At 48.6% G+C, this 14,636-nt stretch overlaps 1 protein-coding gene and 2 long non-coding RNA genes across 4 annotated transcripts; 1 reads left to right on the top strand and 2 right to left on the bottom strand.

The window, feature by feature from the left end:
- Nucleotides 1-2,672: 2,672 nt before the first annotated feature.
- Nucleotides 2,673-10,537, bottom strand: LOC147154132 (NGFI-A-binding protein 1-like). The gene is made up of 8 exons (XM_086041907.1): nucleotides 10,087-10,537; nucleotides 6,575-7,380; nucleotides 6,340-6,473; nucleotides 6,213-6,264; nucleotides 5,702-5,821; nucleotides 5,233-5,401; nucleotides 4,097-4,240; nucleotides 2,673-4,004 (listed from the first exon to the last, which is right to left on the bottom strand). Exons 2-8 carry the CDS (start codon nucleotides 7,376-7,378, stop codon nucleotides 3,925-3,927), a joined length of 1,503 nt encoding a protein of 500 aa, XP_085898033.1. The 5' UTR covers nucleotides 7,379-7,380; nucleotides 10,087-10,537; the 3' UTR covers nucleotides 2,673-3,924.
- A 683-nt stretch (nucleotides 10,538-11,220) lies between these two features.
- Nucleotides 11,221-13,180, bottom strand: LOC147154131 (uncharacterized). Of its 2 annotated transcripts, XR_015088243.1 has the most exons (3): nucleotides 12,819-13,180; nucleotides 12,609-12,720; nucleotides 11,221-11,432 (listed from the first exon to the last, which is right to left on the bottom strand). It is a non-coding gene; the product is annotated as an uncharacterized LOC147154131 (long non-coding RNA). The 2 variants fall into 2 exon arrangements; XR_015088242.1 differs by having other exon boundaries at nucleotides 12,609-13,180.
- On the top strand, nucleotides 12,769-13,819 carry LOC147154130 (uncharacterized). Its single transcript, XR_015088244.1, has 2 exons — nucleotides 12,769-13,056; nucleotides 13,632-13,819. It is a non-coding gene; the product is annotated as an uncharacterized LOC147154130 (long non-coding RNA).
- Nucleotides 13,820-14,636: the final 817 nt, after the last annotated feature.

The following is a 14,636-nucleotide window of genomic DNA, read 5'->3' as shown; positions in this document are numbered from 1 at the left end:
CCGAGTGGTGCCCTGACAGCACCGGTCAACAGCACATTGCAATCAGACATGCACGGCTTTATGTCTGCCGAAATGGATTTATGACCCTCATTTATGAGGATTACTTGTTTTTACAAGTCTTCATTTTTTCCCCCAAGCACATCGGGTTTTCTGATATTTTCATGTTTTTGCTCGAATTGGGGTTGACCTATATAAAACTCTCAATTTCTCTACATGTGAGTTACAGCTATGACATGGCAGGAAAAAAAAACATCACCTGTTGCTGAACATAACAACACCGTTTTTGAAGGAAAATGATGCGTTTTGCTTCCGTTTTTATGGGTGCTTTACAATCGTAAAATATGAACAAAGGAAAAGCAGGAGAAATGAAGCCATATAAGTAAATATGATGTGGAGATGACTACCATCAAAAATGCAATTCGGTTGCGGTTGCTGGCCAGTCGTATCTGCATCCGTCCGGACTTACTGAAAATAATGTTTGGTAAGCTGGCGCATACGCGGCAAATATGTCAATGTTTGCATGCGAGAGTCCTGCACATGTTTCAAAGCGTGACACTGTGTAATGTGGCGAGACATGTCTGTAAAAATAGGACGTCTTTGCAAATCACGAGAGCCCAGGACACTGAGGTGGACTGGCGCTTGGGGCGGCAGTCGAAAATGTCATCGACAAGAAAACAAAAGAAAACAAAAGAAAAGAAAAGAAAAGAAAAGAAAAGGAAAAAGAAAATGCAAAGAAAAGAAAAGAATAAAACAAGAGCATAAGTTGAGGCGTCAACATGAATTCAGGTCGCACGTTACGCCTTTAGATTGTCGTGGCGCGTTACTGTACGGCAAGGGAGGAGGGACGCATTACATTAGTGTCGATGTGTCGGTATGGACACATTGCGAAAATCCGGGCATTTCTGCTAATACCCAACCAGAGGTGGGCATTCCGTCCCAGCGATGGAGCGCTCCGTCCGTCCGAGGAAGACGAGAGATCTTTTAAAAAGGACAAACTAAGCAAGGACGGAAGTGGGTTTTGGTCCGTCCCTCTAGTCGTTCCAGAGCGGGTCAAGTACCGGCCCGTCAAGTGTTGGGTTCTTTTAAAAGGCAAGAGCGCCGCATGTTCTCTTCTACGGTGCCGCCTTTATTAATTGCCTGCCCGCACAAGGCTTTTCGTGTGCGTCCCAGTAGTCACGTTGCACAGGCATATTCTGCCCTTTAGTGGTTCAACACTTGTAATACCGGTGGATAACGCCGCAGGGCGCCATTTCACTACTGACCACAGAAAAACGCCCAGCCCGTCTTGTGTGTATAATCCCAAACTTTAGTACATTTAGTACCTTATCTCTTTACATGGGAACTATGTCCTTGCGTGGGACATCTTTAGACTATAAAAATCTCTACCAGCGTATACATTTAAACGACCCGGAAGTGGAAGTCTTTGTTTCCTCTTAACCTTGCGTTATTTGGCAATGATTTGATAAAAAGTGAAAACATAATTGCGTTAAAACGCAAACAATGAAACTCAATAGTATTGCGTTATTACTCCATCTTAAATAGTCTCCTGATGTCCTCTGGCTTGCTCCATTCGGCATCATCATCATCATCATCTTCATCACATCACAATGGTCTTGTGTTGCAGCTAAACGCTATCTTGGTCAAACAGTCGTGAACAATTCAATCTTAATGATCTTTAATAATGCTTATGAGTGCACGAGTTTGTTTTTTTTTTAATCTTTTTTTTGGGGGGCGGCAAATCGACGGAACGTAAGGACGGAAGCGCTTTAAAAGGACGAGGACGGACGGGGTGGGAGGACAATTTGCTTACCTTCATTTCTCACAAGCTACCGTATAGGGGCACTTTCTGTTAAGCTTTTCACAATAAAACTGACTTAAAACGTGAAACAGGTTCATCACAATTACTGTGTGGACCGTGAACGCTGGAGAAAGTGGGTGAAAGGAGTGAAGAGTGTGGGAGTGGACGCTTCGGAACGGAAGACTCTAGACCCTAGACACTAGCCTAGACCGCAGCGCTTTGTGGGGATCACTTCTTAAGCGGTAAGACTCGTTGTCGAGGGGGATGAACATCTCACTTTTGGCAGATTGTTATAGTAGTCGAACGACATTTCATCACATCTTGAAATCAACGTAATCCTCACCAATAAATCAAATGTCAACGACTCCAGGTTCACTGCTTTTCAACGATCGGAGAGTTTGATTTCACCGACTTGACCCGTGACGTCATTTTGACGTCAGCTCGGAATTTGTCCATAGTCCACACTGACGAAAGAGCCGTTTGAAATGTTTCATCAAATATTTCACGGTAGCCACAGACTCTTTGGACATCTGAAACGGAAGAAGATACGATGAGATAGGCCGTCTTTAAACCCCTAGCGTCCCGTTTTTTTGCCCGCGGGCCAAACAGTGTGTCCTAGCGTATCATCATCAACTTCCAGCGCCTGCGCAGCAAAGAAGAAAGATCAATGAAAGCCATAAAAGCCAAATTAAGTCCGCAACTACGGTTCTATGAGCCCCTTCTGACCGCCAGGGGGCGGCGCATGCGCAGGGAACATTCAGTGCGTTAAGCACCGCCCCCTGGCGGTCAGAAGGGAGGAACTAGAACCCCTCACGGGAGGACGGGAGGGAGATGCAGGAAGCTTGCAGCCACTGACAAAGAGCATTCATCACGATAGGGTTCAAAAAATAAAGTTTAATGTTATGTGCTGTATAACAAATAAAATATATTAGTGTTTAAAAAAAAAGGAAAACAGGTGCATAACTAGGTGGAGCCTAATCTATCATTGCGAGGAGACAGCGAGGAGAGGCCGACAAGGCTTCCACTGGAAACATCACAACATCATCGTGAGTCCTCACTAGTTTCTTGACATGTAACCATGACCGACCTTTAAATACAAATACAGTGTGCCGCACGTGAAGACAACGTTCGCATCTTTGGAGGACAAACATACAGTCACAAAAACAATCCGCACATGTTAGTCACATACAAAGATATTGCATTGGTCCGCCAACTTGTCATCAGGACACACACACGACTCTGGGAATGTTTCTACGGGTAAACAGCAACACGCGTGAGATATGCATTAAGAGATAGCTAGCGGAAAGACGGCTCTCGTTTTTTTCCCTCCGTGACACTGAAAGGTTTTGTTTTTGTTCTTTTGTTTTTTACACACACACACGAACACTTGACACCAACGTGTACAGCAAAGTTACACTTGACGTAGCAGAACCCTGCTTGAGATTAGGCCAACACAATTTGTTACCACAGAACTATTTACAGTCACGCAGCTGAAGGCGAGCCCTGGCGCGACGCGGCGCGGCGCGACGCCACATCTTCGGTCCCGGACTCTCGGACTCTCGGTCGGCTCAGCAGATGTGCGCTTCTGGACTCGACCGGCAGCGTGACACGACGCAAGGACCGGAACGCGGCCGCCCCGCTGCCGCTCTCAAATCATCTCCCAAAAATACACACAGTACACGAGACAAGCCAGAGTAGGGACGGAGTCCTCCCCCAAATAAAGGAAAGGAGCCCGATGCCGGGACCGCAGCCAAACTCGGTCTCGTGACGGTGGCCGTCCGAGCCGTTGGGTCCCGACGCCCGCTAAGCGTTGATGAGGGAGAAGGGCGGAGGACGAGTTGGGGTTCAGGCCCGGCACGGATGTCGGCAAGAAAACGAACGCATTTCTCGGCGAGGGACGACCCGGCGCCGAGCGCGCTGGGGGCATGTCTTTGTGCTCTCTTGATGCTTTGGCACTGACACAAAGACCAAATGAAGGAAAATAAATGCTCTCGGTGAGGCAACGTTGGTTGTTAAGGCTCGACTGCGGCGGCTGTGCTTGCTTGCTTGCTTGCTTGCTTGCTTGCTTGCTTAGTTTCGAGTGACGGCTAATAGCTGCATACGAGCAGCACAGCAAGCGGGAGGCACTATGTGGAGTCCTCGGGTTCTGACTTGATGGTCTTTTTTTCCGCGGTGCCGCCGGCCGCCCGCTGCGACATCCCGTTTTCTAGGAAAGCAAACATCGGCAAAGTCGGCGTCAGCAGAGAAATGCCAGGAGAAGGAAATGAAGGGCGGCCAATCAAATGAGCGGGCACGGACCTGCTGCCGGCGTTTTGGTCTCGTCCGCGCCGCCGTGGTTGTGGTTGTGGTGACGCTTGAGCTCGTTGGCCAGCTGTTTGCCTAACGGCAGCTCACCTTCCTGCATGCTTTGGCTCACCACCCGCAAGTTGACGGGCCGCTCGTCTGGAGAACACGAGGAAGGACGATGAGGCTCGGGTCATTCCGGCAGCTGAAGCGGACGCTGCACAAACACGTCAGTCCGCTGCCAAACACTTTCCGCTGGCTCCTTATCAGCAGTGGCGTCGACTTGAAAATTCCGCTGCCGCTCAACAAATCGCCCGATGCGTGAAGGAAACGCCGATTGAATAAGCGGGGCTTGCGAAGCAAACGTGGCCAAGCGGCGTTTAGTTGTTGTGCTGCATGCAAACGGCGGAGTAAGTTGCCACCAGAAGTGAAGTCAGACGGTCTGAATGCTTTGAAATACACATTTCAAAACTATGCTTTCTTCCACTTCCTTTTTTTTTTGTTTGAAATCAATTTCACTCAACTGTCTTTTATGAATCGATGAAAGCTACTGTCCTTAACTTTGAAATGTGCTTAAATGTCGTCAATACGTTTCTTTGAGTCTTTTTAATAAGCTACTTTTGTTCTCTTTGCTCTGCTAACGTCTTCCGTTGTTCTCTTCATGCTTTTCGATGTTGCGCTTCTGCTTGGTTGTGCGAAGCACATTGAGTTGCCCTGTGTATCAAACGCGCTGTGGAAAAAACAAAAGTTGCCTCGCCTTGCCATTTCAAATCCGTGCTAACGACGTCATGAAATCACAGAAGGAAGCGGGAGGGAGGAGACCGAGCTAGACAGACAGAGGGCGAGCGAGCGAGCGAGAGAGAGAGAGCGACACCGCCTGGGGGCAACTGGCTGGGGGTAAACATGTGTAGGCGGCTTAATTACAGGTGCATTGTGGGACTTGTGGGAAGAGCGATAGAAGAAGCTGTCGGAGTGGCTGATGGAGGAAGAGGAGATGAGCCCTGAAGACAAAACTTGAATACTCACGCTTTTTTCTTTCTTTTTCAAAAGAAGGAACAAAATCAGAGCAAGCGGTTTTCATGCAGAGGTTTTTTTTTTCCTTTCTTTTTTTTAATTTTTTTTTATATGAACCCCAGAGAGGAAATGTTTACCTTGATTCTCCTTGCTGGAGTCACTGGCGACGCCGTTGGTGTTGTGGGCGCTGGTGAGGTACTTGAAGGCAGCGGGGGGGATCCTCCAGTCCAGAGCCTGCAGTCGCTCCTGGACTGCCGCATCCTGGAGGATTTCCATCTGTCTGGCCAGCAGACGCTCCAGCTGCATCTAAGGACGCGCGCGCGCACAAACAACAACAACAGCCCGGTGAGTGAATCTGGAATCAAAAGTTGAACCATCAGCGGCGCTGGCTAAAGTATCCGCAGTCTGTACTTGCAATGGATAGAAAAAGTCTGCACAGCCCTGGTCGAATGCCAGATTTTTGTGAGAAGAGGTGTATTTTTTCCCCCCGGTGTTTACAATGAGCTCGCTTTGGCATATTTTTGAAAAAAATATTTGAAAAATGAACACGCACGACAAAGTGGAAAGCGACCCGATTTGGACGGCCGAGGACCTTCGGCGTCGTACCTGCAGATTGCGTCCGATGCTTTCGTCCCCTTTGGACTTGGCGCAGGCCAGCTGCTCCCTGAGCATCTCCTGCCTCATGTGGATGGCCTGCAGCGCCTCCTGGATGTCGAAGAAGTTCTCCTGAGGAAGCGCCGCGGAGACATTGCTTGACTGACAGCGTGCGCAGCTCCTCTTCTTTGATCGCCGTTACTTGACGAAAGCTTTGCACGTGCGCATTTGATTGATTGCTCGTCGGATAACCGGGCAGGCCAGGATCATGTCCGTCCCGCAGGCAAAGTGGCAAGCGTCCATGCGAATAGCTGAATTGAATTGATTCAACAACCTGAGACAAATGACGGCGACTGATTCGGTGTCTTCAAATAGCCGGGCCGCTGCAAACTGTGTTCTCTCTCCCTCTCAAAGGGGTCTTTTTTCTTTCTTTTTTTTTTCTCCCCCCCCCCCCCCCCCTTTCTTCTCCATAATGCGTGCGGTCTTGTTTAAAAATCCCCGCAAGGCCAGGCCGAAAACTCACCTCGCTTTTGATCCTTTTGGGCGAGGGCTCGTCTCGGTCGCCGCAGCGAGACCTGAGGACAAGCGGCGAACTCAGCGAGCGTGGTTCTCCGCGGCAGAAAAGGAGGCGTCGGAGCGCCGACTCTTACTTGCTGGTGCGGTAGGTGTATTTATACGTGACCTCTCTGGAGATCTGCCGGGCCAGTCCGAACAGCTCGTCCCGGCGAGTGAGCAGGGCCGCGTCTCTCATGCACAGCTGCGCCGCTGCCTCGTTCACCGTCAGCTGCGCGGTAAGGGGGGAAAAAAAAAACCAAAGCCAAAAAAAAGCTAGACCAGCGTGAGCCCAAATCGGGCTGGCGCGCTCGAGCGATACGGCGGTCCCACCTCGTGCAGCGTCAAATGTTTGCCGTCCCTCCGTTTGGAGTCGAAGCGTCCGTATATGGCGCTGTACTTGCGGATCTCCTCCTCCCTGCGCGGGTCGTCGTCGCTCAGCTCAAAGATGTGGCCGATCATCTTGGCCAGTTTCTTGTTGCTCTTGAGCTGCTCTTTGACCTCGGCGAGGTGGGCCTTGGCCAGCCCCGGCGCCATCCTGTCCACGCACTCCAGCACCGACTGCACGGCGGCCGCGTCCAGAGCCTCCAGCGCGTCTCTGGGCGAGGACGGCGAACCCAGGTCCGACGGCGACAGGCTGCGCTCGCTGTCGTTGCTGTGCCCCGACCAGAAGCGGGCCTCGGCGCCGCCCTGCGGCGGCGAGCCCGCCGAGCCTTTGTCCCGACCCGCGTCCGGCTTTGCCGCGTCGGAGCAGGCGGCGGCGGCGGCGGCCGCCGGCGCTTTGGGCATCTTGACGGCGGGCCGGTCCTGGGCGCCGGGCGGCGCCGGCGAGCCTTCGGGCAGCTTGTAGACGGGAATGCTGCAGACGGGCAGCGAGGTGAGGGGCTGGTTGAAGACGGCCGGGTTGGTGACCCAGTCGCGCAGCGCCTTCTGCAGCCGGCGCACGTGAAGCGGCTTGCTGGCCATGCCGACCAGCGCCATGATCTCCAGGAACTCCTCCTCGCCGGCCTCGCACAGCTGCTGCACGTCGTCGCCGCCCTGCTGGATGAAGGCCTCGTAGTAGTAGAGCAGGTTGGCTCGCTGGAGGATGCGGTAGAGCTGCAGCTCGCCCAGCGTCCTGGGCAACACCGCCGCCATGACTGGAGACGGGACAGGTCACGCCGTTAGCACAGCCGCTCGCAAATCACGGACGCTACTTTTACTGCTTTTGGGGGGTTTCGCTTTGCCTGCTCTTTGACATCAGAGGTGTCCAAAGTCTTTCCGCCATGCAGGGCCGCGTGCAGAAAAACGTACTCCGTCATCATCATCATCATCATCGGTGCTTCTCTAAGCAATTCTATCTTTTTGGAAAAAGGCCAAAGTCAGGATTCTCCAAGATTTTGGGGTGGCCGGCAGCAGGAAATGTGTGCGACTACAATGCCTCCGCCCGTGCGCTGAGCAGTGGCGGCGGCAAATTCATCATCTCCACATTCACAGCCAAAACAAGAGCAACCGGAAAGTGGCGGAACCTGACGCTTGATTCTCTGGGGTGTTCACGGAACAAACTTTGCTACTATTTGAGTGCTGAGTGAACGAGGGAAAACAAGCAAGTGCGGCAAGAGAAAGAATTTCTTCCCCTTCCTCCCTTCCTCCCGTCTTTCCATCCCACATGGAAAGCAGGTCTTCCCAATCGAAAACACACCAGCACACGTTTGATTCGTCACTAGGTCAAGTCAATTCCAATTTGCAGCCATTCAAAATCGACGCTATCGCGCCCACCCCCGAGACTCAGCCATTATTCGTCAGCTAGCTGTCAGTCAAACATTTGGCCGGGTAGACACAATGTCAACGTATGACACGTCATGTTGGAAATGGCTCATGACGCGGGACGTGTTTCTTGTTGGCAGTTTTTCTTTCTCCAACCATTAAAATGCACATCACGCTGTATATATTTTTGTTCATTCACATTGGTCAATATCATGTCATGGTTTATAAATCTTTAAAGTATTATAATGCACGTAAAGCTGCATACATTGCTTTGAAATTCTTTGAATGCATTCTGGCAAACATCATTTGAGTTTGCATTTTTTTTCAATTGGTATTAGTGGTGCTGAATAACAACGTACAGGACTTTTTACCCCCTTTTTTTGAAATGATAAAATACATACACAGGTGGGATTATGCTTTTTTGTTTTTACCAACTTAATTATTGGTGAATATTAAGTTACTTGACACTGTGCGCGTGTGTTTTTTTTAACCAATTTCAATGCGTTTTATGTCCAAAACAGGCCTACATTCACTTGTTGAACAATGCCGGTAAATGTTACTAAACGGGAGGAGCTCTCGGGGGCACTTTCCGCATGAGAAAGTCCAGTATCTCACAGAAGACACAAAGTAGGCGAGCCCTGTCTGATATGAAGCAAGCGTTGGCCCACAATGCGGGCCAACGACATGAGCCATGTTGGAGTCGATGCCACGGGCATGCACACAAGCGAGCCTCCGTCTCGAAGAGACCCCGAGTCCTCAGAGAAGCTTATTGTCGCTGCACAAGAGGAGAGAGCACCATCTCGGCACAGTTGCTGGGAGGACCGCATGCCTCTCTCCACCCCTGCGGGATGTGTAGGTGGCGGCAGGCGAGGCTGGAATAGGCCCGAGCGAGCATGGCAGGGGCCCCGGCTGGGAAACGCACAAAAGCGGTCTGAAACAAGACGGCCCAGTTGCTGCTAAGATTGCAACAGCGTTTGTGTGCCGCAAGACACCAAGTGCAGTTTGGATTTTTACCATTCTGGCCACAAACCATCAAATTGAACACGTAGACATAAAGGAGAGAGAAAAGAATAGCTTGACGGAGCCATGTTTTCCGAAAAGGAACCGAATGACCAAACGGAATGAAAAGGCCGAATCGGACTGGAATTCCATTCCGATTCAGCGGTTGCGGTCATGTAAACTGTTCAGATTTTGTCTTGCATACAGAAAAGCTGTTCGCCCATCACTCTCCAACTCACAAATCTAGTACCGGCGTGCGTGTGTGTGTGTGTGTGTGTACACTCTATACTGATTCACAAATTCCACCTTTTATTTATTTCATTGCTCACAACGCAGAGACACTTGGAATCCACTGATTCACGAGAAATTCCCATCACGCACGCGGAACCACATCACCATGGCGACTGCTAACACTTAGCCATCCTGGTGGCGTCATTTTAGCATCTGCAAACATGTTGTCAAATTTGCAGTACTGTACTGCATTATTATACAACAGCGTGCACAGTAAGCGTGGAGCAGTTTGCTGTCAATGTCGCCCGTACAGTCAATTCATCAAGTGATTCCCAACCACTGTTTGGTGGTACCAGCGGGAAATGATCAAATTGATTTAACAGGTCGGAAAAGTGCTTTTTAAGTAAATAAATAAATAAAAATTCTTACAAATAACGTATCTATCCATCTCAGCGACGGCCAGTCAGAGGCAGAGCAATGAAATGCTCTTCCACTGGAAGGCACAAGATCAAACTAACCTGTGTTTCCAACTGTTGCCATTCATACCACACAAATGAAGAATAGCTTTGTCTTCTTGAGTAAACTCAACATGCCCACACTATTTGCGAGCAATTGGACGAAATGTTGTTTGGCGGTGTGCCTTGTTCTAATGTTGGCTCAGATAAAGGCGAGGAAAGCCTATCTTCATTCATTCAGTCAGTCAGTCATTCATTCATTCATTCAAAGTCCGACAACTGCACGTCTGCCGTCCGTTTCGTTGTGGTTGTCGATTCAATTTGACGTGGCGCCGATTTGTGCAACAGCATGTGCGTTTTGCACCACACAGTCGTAAAGCGCGCCGTTTGGTGCACTTCTGGAGTTGTGCGTACCTGCCGTCGTTTGGGCCCCTTTGGTGCGTTCGTGTGGCGCTCCGATCTCCTCCCTCCACACGAAGGCCGGTTGCCAGTCTGCAAGAGGAAAGCTCGCCGACAAACAGCCCCGCAGCGTTGACTTGCGCCCAAAAGCCGCGGACGCCAATGGCAAGAATTGACGGATAATGTACACTTGGGGGGGGGGAAAGACGGCGAATGAGCGACTTGTTTGTTGGCTCAAGCGAAGAGACGCGCTTGCATTAGAGTCTCCTCTTTCAACTTTTTACTGTCTAAGAGACGCAAACGGGCGCAGAAAATCAGCAAAAAACAAAGACTTCCGTGCGTCCTTTTCCTCCGAGTGTGTGTTGCGCGTGTAATAAGTGTTCTAGTCCTCTCCTCTTGTCTTCCGTCTCTCCATTCCCAAGCTGTCTGAACACACACGCAGCAAAAAAAAAAAAAAAAAAAAAACCACACACACACAAGCACTTCCGCTTGTTTTAGCAAATAAAAGCTTCGGGCTCTCGGAAGCAAAATCACAAATAACGCATGTTTAACTTGTAAAAAAACAACAACAACAAAAACAAACAAACGAAAAACAACGGTCATATTGTGAGCAGACCAAAGCAAAGTTTAAGATGGTGCATATCACCAATAATGATGATCTCTCAAATACTCCAATACTTCCTGAAACAAAGCTATTATTCCGGCGCAAGGATGACAATGAATTGGACCTTCTGCCATCTAGTGGAAGAGCATTTCATTGTTCTGCCAACTTGGATTTGGGATGATCACGAAGTGCTTGGTAAACACTGCTATGGTGTGTAACATCAAGAATAGCATCAAAACTAGGTTCATATAAATATCCACATTGATGGACAGCAGCAACCCAAACATTGACCTCAACGTTAACCATACAAACAAAATATGGCTTTTTTCCCAACCGTCATTTGAACTGACTAAAATAGCACAATAGTACTACTTTTTTCCCGACTTTTTGGGGGTCAAAAAGAGTCAACTTTTTAATTCCTACGGCTTTTAGGGTTACACGTGGTCGTTCTGCTTGATTGGTGCTCGGATTGTGAGGGTGGTGGTCGGTTTGGGAAAACTAAATCAAGTAATTCTCTCGAACGCAAACAAAGCAACTCCAGAAAGTCAGCCCGAGCTTTTATTTTGTCTCAGCTTTTCCTGTTTTGTTTTGCTCCACGCCCGTAACTTGACTTGTGGGGATATTCCGCTGCCTCTGTCTCTCTGTCTCTCTCTCCCTCTCTCCACGCCTTCAAGTCTTCTGTGTGCCTCGCGCCCACGCTGCTCCCCGTGTGACGCAAATCCGCGCGTGGGTGGACACACCGGGCGTGGGAGGCTTTCTGCACGGAATACCAAACACGAGCAGGTTACACGCCCACAGACACAAAAGGACTTTTGCAAGCCACACGCTCAAAGTTCTTCTCAACATATTTCCATGACTATATTCATGCATCAACTGCACTTTGCCCATTTTCACACAAATGGCACACTTTCAAAATATAAAGGCTACTAACGTGGCTTGGAAATACGAGAAAAGGGTCAAAGGGTCGAGGAGGTCAAAATATTGTATATCAGAACCACGATTCGAACCAAACAACAAAGGGTTTGAAGCAAACAACAAAATAACCACCAACACTGTGTGTGTCCCCCCACTGCAAAGGGTTCTCTCTCGTTAAGTGTAAGAACTCATTTTGTGCATTCAAAAATCAACTCACTCAAATATTTCCCTTTTATTGCGCTATTGTGTTCCTCCTGCACATAATTCCAAATCTGTATACAAATGATTAGGACACATACGCCATCTAGTGGTGATTGGTGATATAACATCTTAAAACTGCAGTCCTTTTTTTTTTTCATATTTTGGTTTGACCTATTTTTCCAAGATCCCCCCGCCCCCCGTTTTCTCTCGAAAACCTACTTTGAATGTTTATCTGTGTTTTTTTTTGTAGAAGTGATTGAGTTGCCCATCCCTGCTGTAGATAGATGAGGAGTGTCAGGGTCATTTTATTAAAAATAATTAACATTTTAAAATAGTATTAAAAATTTTTGGGCTACACTACTGAAATGCTCTCAGGCCCTAAAGCACAAAATCCATCTATCTAGCTAGCTAGCAAGCTATCTATCTAGCTAGCTAGCAAGCTATCTATCTAGCTAGCTAGCAAGCTATCTATCTATCTAGCTAACAAGCTATCTATCTAGCTAGCTAACAAGCGATCTATCTAGCTAGCTAGCAAGCTATCTATCTAGCTAGCTAGCAAGCTATCTATCTAGCTAGCTAGCAAGCTATCTATCTAGCTAGCTAGCAAGCTATCTATCTAGCTAGCTAGCAAGCTATCTATCTAGCTAGCTAGCAAGCTATCTATCTAGCTAGCTAGCAAGCCATTTGCCTCTCTGTCTGTCTGAATAGATGAAACAATAGTATAGTTTTTTCCCACCCACCGTCCTTTACATCTAAATCGTTTTCTGAATTCTTGTGAACGTGTGTGCGCGAGCGTGTGTTGTTCTGCTAATATGACCTTCCCACATGGTGTTGCTCTAGATGAGTGAGGCAGACAGGCTCCAATCCATCGTAGTCGAACAGGAGACGGCAAAGGAGCGCCAGCTTGTTTTGACCTCTTTCCTCACCCGCTTCACACACGCGCACGCACATGCACACACGCACGCATGAGAGAAGAATTAGGAGCAAACAAATTAAAGTGCCAACGGCAAATAAGATGTCCACACACCCACGCGGCAAGGTGGGTCAACATTGGGCCTGCTTGTTCCCACAAGTCTTTGTTTCCCAAACATCCCAGCACTTTGTACGGAGCTTCTTGGGGGAAAATCAACTGTGTCATCGACGTCAACCTTGGTGACTTGCTGTCAGATTTGGTTCTGATGTCAACATTCCACTCGAGTGATTCAAACAGAGGGAATCGGAATTCAGTGAGAAGGTGAAACGCGTGAAAGGAGGCAGCTTGCAAGGTTTGACATGTGCCGTCAATCTTTTCTGAATGCGTTCCCATAGCTGTTCACGACTAACAGAAAAACGCAAAATTAGCGAATGATAACAACTCACCAATAAACCTGACTTGTATGTTCTTTTAGATGAGACAGAATCTTTTGAACGCTACAAGCTAGCCCATACCTGTCAAGTACGCTTACGGTGTAATTTGTACAGGTGGAAATACTTTTTCAAACATATATGCCGTACATCGGGAATCTGGATGACCAATTTCTATCATGTTAAATCTTTTTTTTTAAGTTCCCCTAACATGAGCTTTGCAGCGAAAACAACAACCATCCTCTGTACATGCTAATACTGTACCGAAACGTTTTTTCAAGGAATTCCGCCTTGTTGTCGAATTCCACGTTCCACTAGGAAGGTCTACCGATAGCCGAGCATTAAAAAACAAAACAAAATGTGTTTTTGTGTACATAGCTGGAAACATTTGGGAAACGCTTACTCGAACAGCGTAACATCAGTTTGAGTTGAATGATTGTCTTTCGTAGTCAAATTACCGGACGATACCAAAAGTTCATTTCAAACCATGTTTCAGTGTCAGCCCTTGGGGCCGAAGGCCAGGAAATGGATGCCAGATCTAAAGATGGCCACGTGTGGCTCCCGATAGGGATGGTGGTGGCAGGAGAAGAAAAGAGGCCGTGGAGACAACAATTTGATGGATGGATAAATGCTGCGTCCCACTTTGGACTCTTGCACTCTGTTCAGTGTTAAAAAAAACAAAACGTGCAGTTTTCCAGTTTATGTACGGTGGTTCTCAAGTCCGGAAAATAAAGATGTGTTTCTAACACTGTTGAGGCTTTTTCAAAAGAATCTGGGTCAAATATGGCTCATGTAGTGGCTCAGTTAAGGTTGGTACAGTATAGGGAACCAGTTCTGGTCCATCGTCGGGCCAGCTATGGTTATACGAGTGGGCCTTGTGTGGCCCACATTGTGGATACCACACGTGGAGACACTAAAGGAGCGTCCGTCATCCAAGTAAGTGGGCTGCACGGGCCAAGCCAATTTTGCTACTTTTGCCAATTAGTGAGGGGCGTGGCTTTGGTCAGAGCTGGGGGAGTGAGGGAGGGAGGTATTAGTGAAGCCAGGCTCCATATTGAATTTGGCTGGCACTTTTAACGCCAAACTCCCTCTTTACAATCTCAACCTTGGTTGACTTTTTCCGCTTGGTTCTTTTCGAGATTTGCCACGGACGCGAACATTCCGCCGAGCTGGTTCCGGCAGAGGGAACTTGAATTCCGTGGGATTTTGCAAAGCGTGGAAGGAAGGAGGCAGCTTCCAAGGTTTCTCCACTCCTCAAGTCCTGTCAATCATTTCCAGGCGTAGGCGTGACTTTTAATTTATTTGTGTCTGTTGGCGTCCGCCCTCCCACCTGCTGATCGTGCATGCGCCTCATTTGGCAGGCAGCCTCGTCATATCTCGCTTTTCGTTTGTGCCGCAGCTCGCCGCTCCCTCCTTTGCCTCCTTCTTCTTCTTCTTCTGTTTGCCCCTCCGGAGGAGAAAGCCATTTCAATGACACGCCCACGCCTGGGCCTGTCAGCCC

This window comes from Filicampus tigris, chromosome 1 (genome assembly GCF_054856515.1).
Source record: "Filicampus tigris isolate MCC_2025a chromosome 1, RoL_Ftig_1.0, whole genome shotgun sequence".
Taxonomy (NCBI): Eukaryota; Metazoa; Chordata; class Actinopteri; order Syngnathiformes; family Syngnathidae; genus Filicampus; species Filicampus tigris.
The sequence above is the reverse complement of the archived record's forward strand: the minus strand, read 5'-3'. Positions and strand labels throughout refer to the sequence as shown.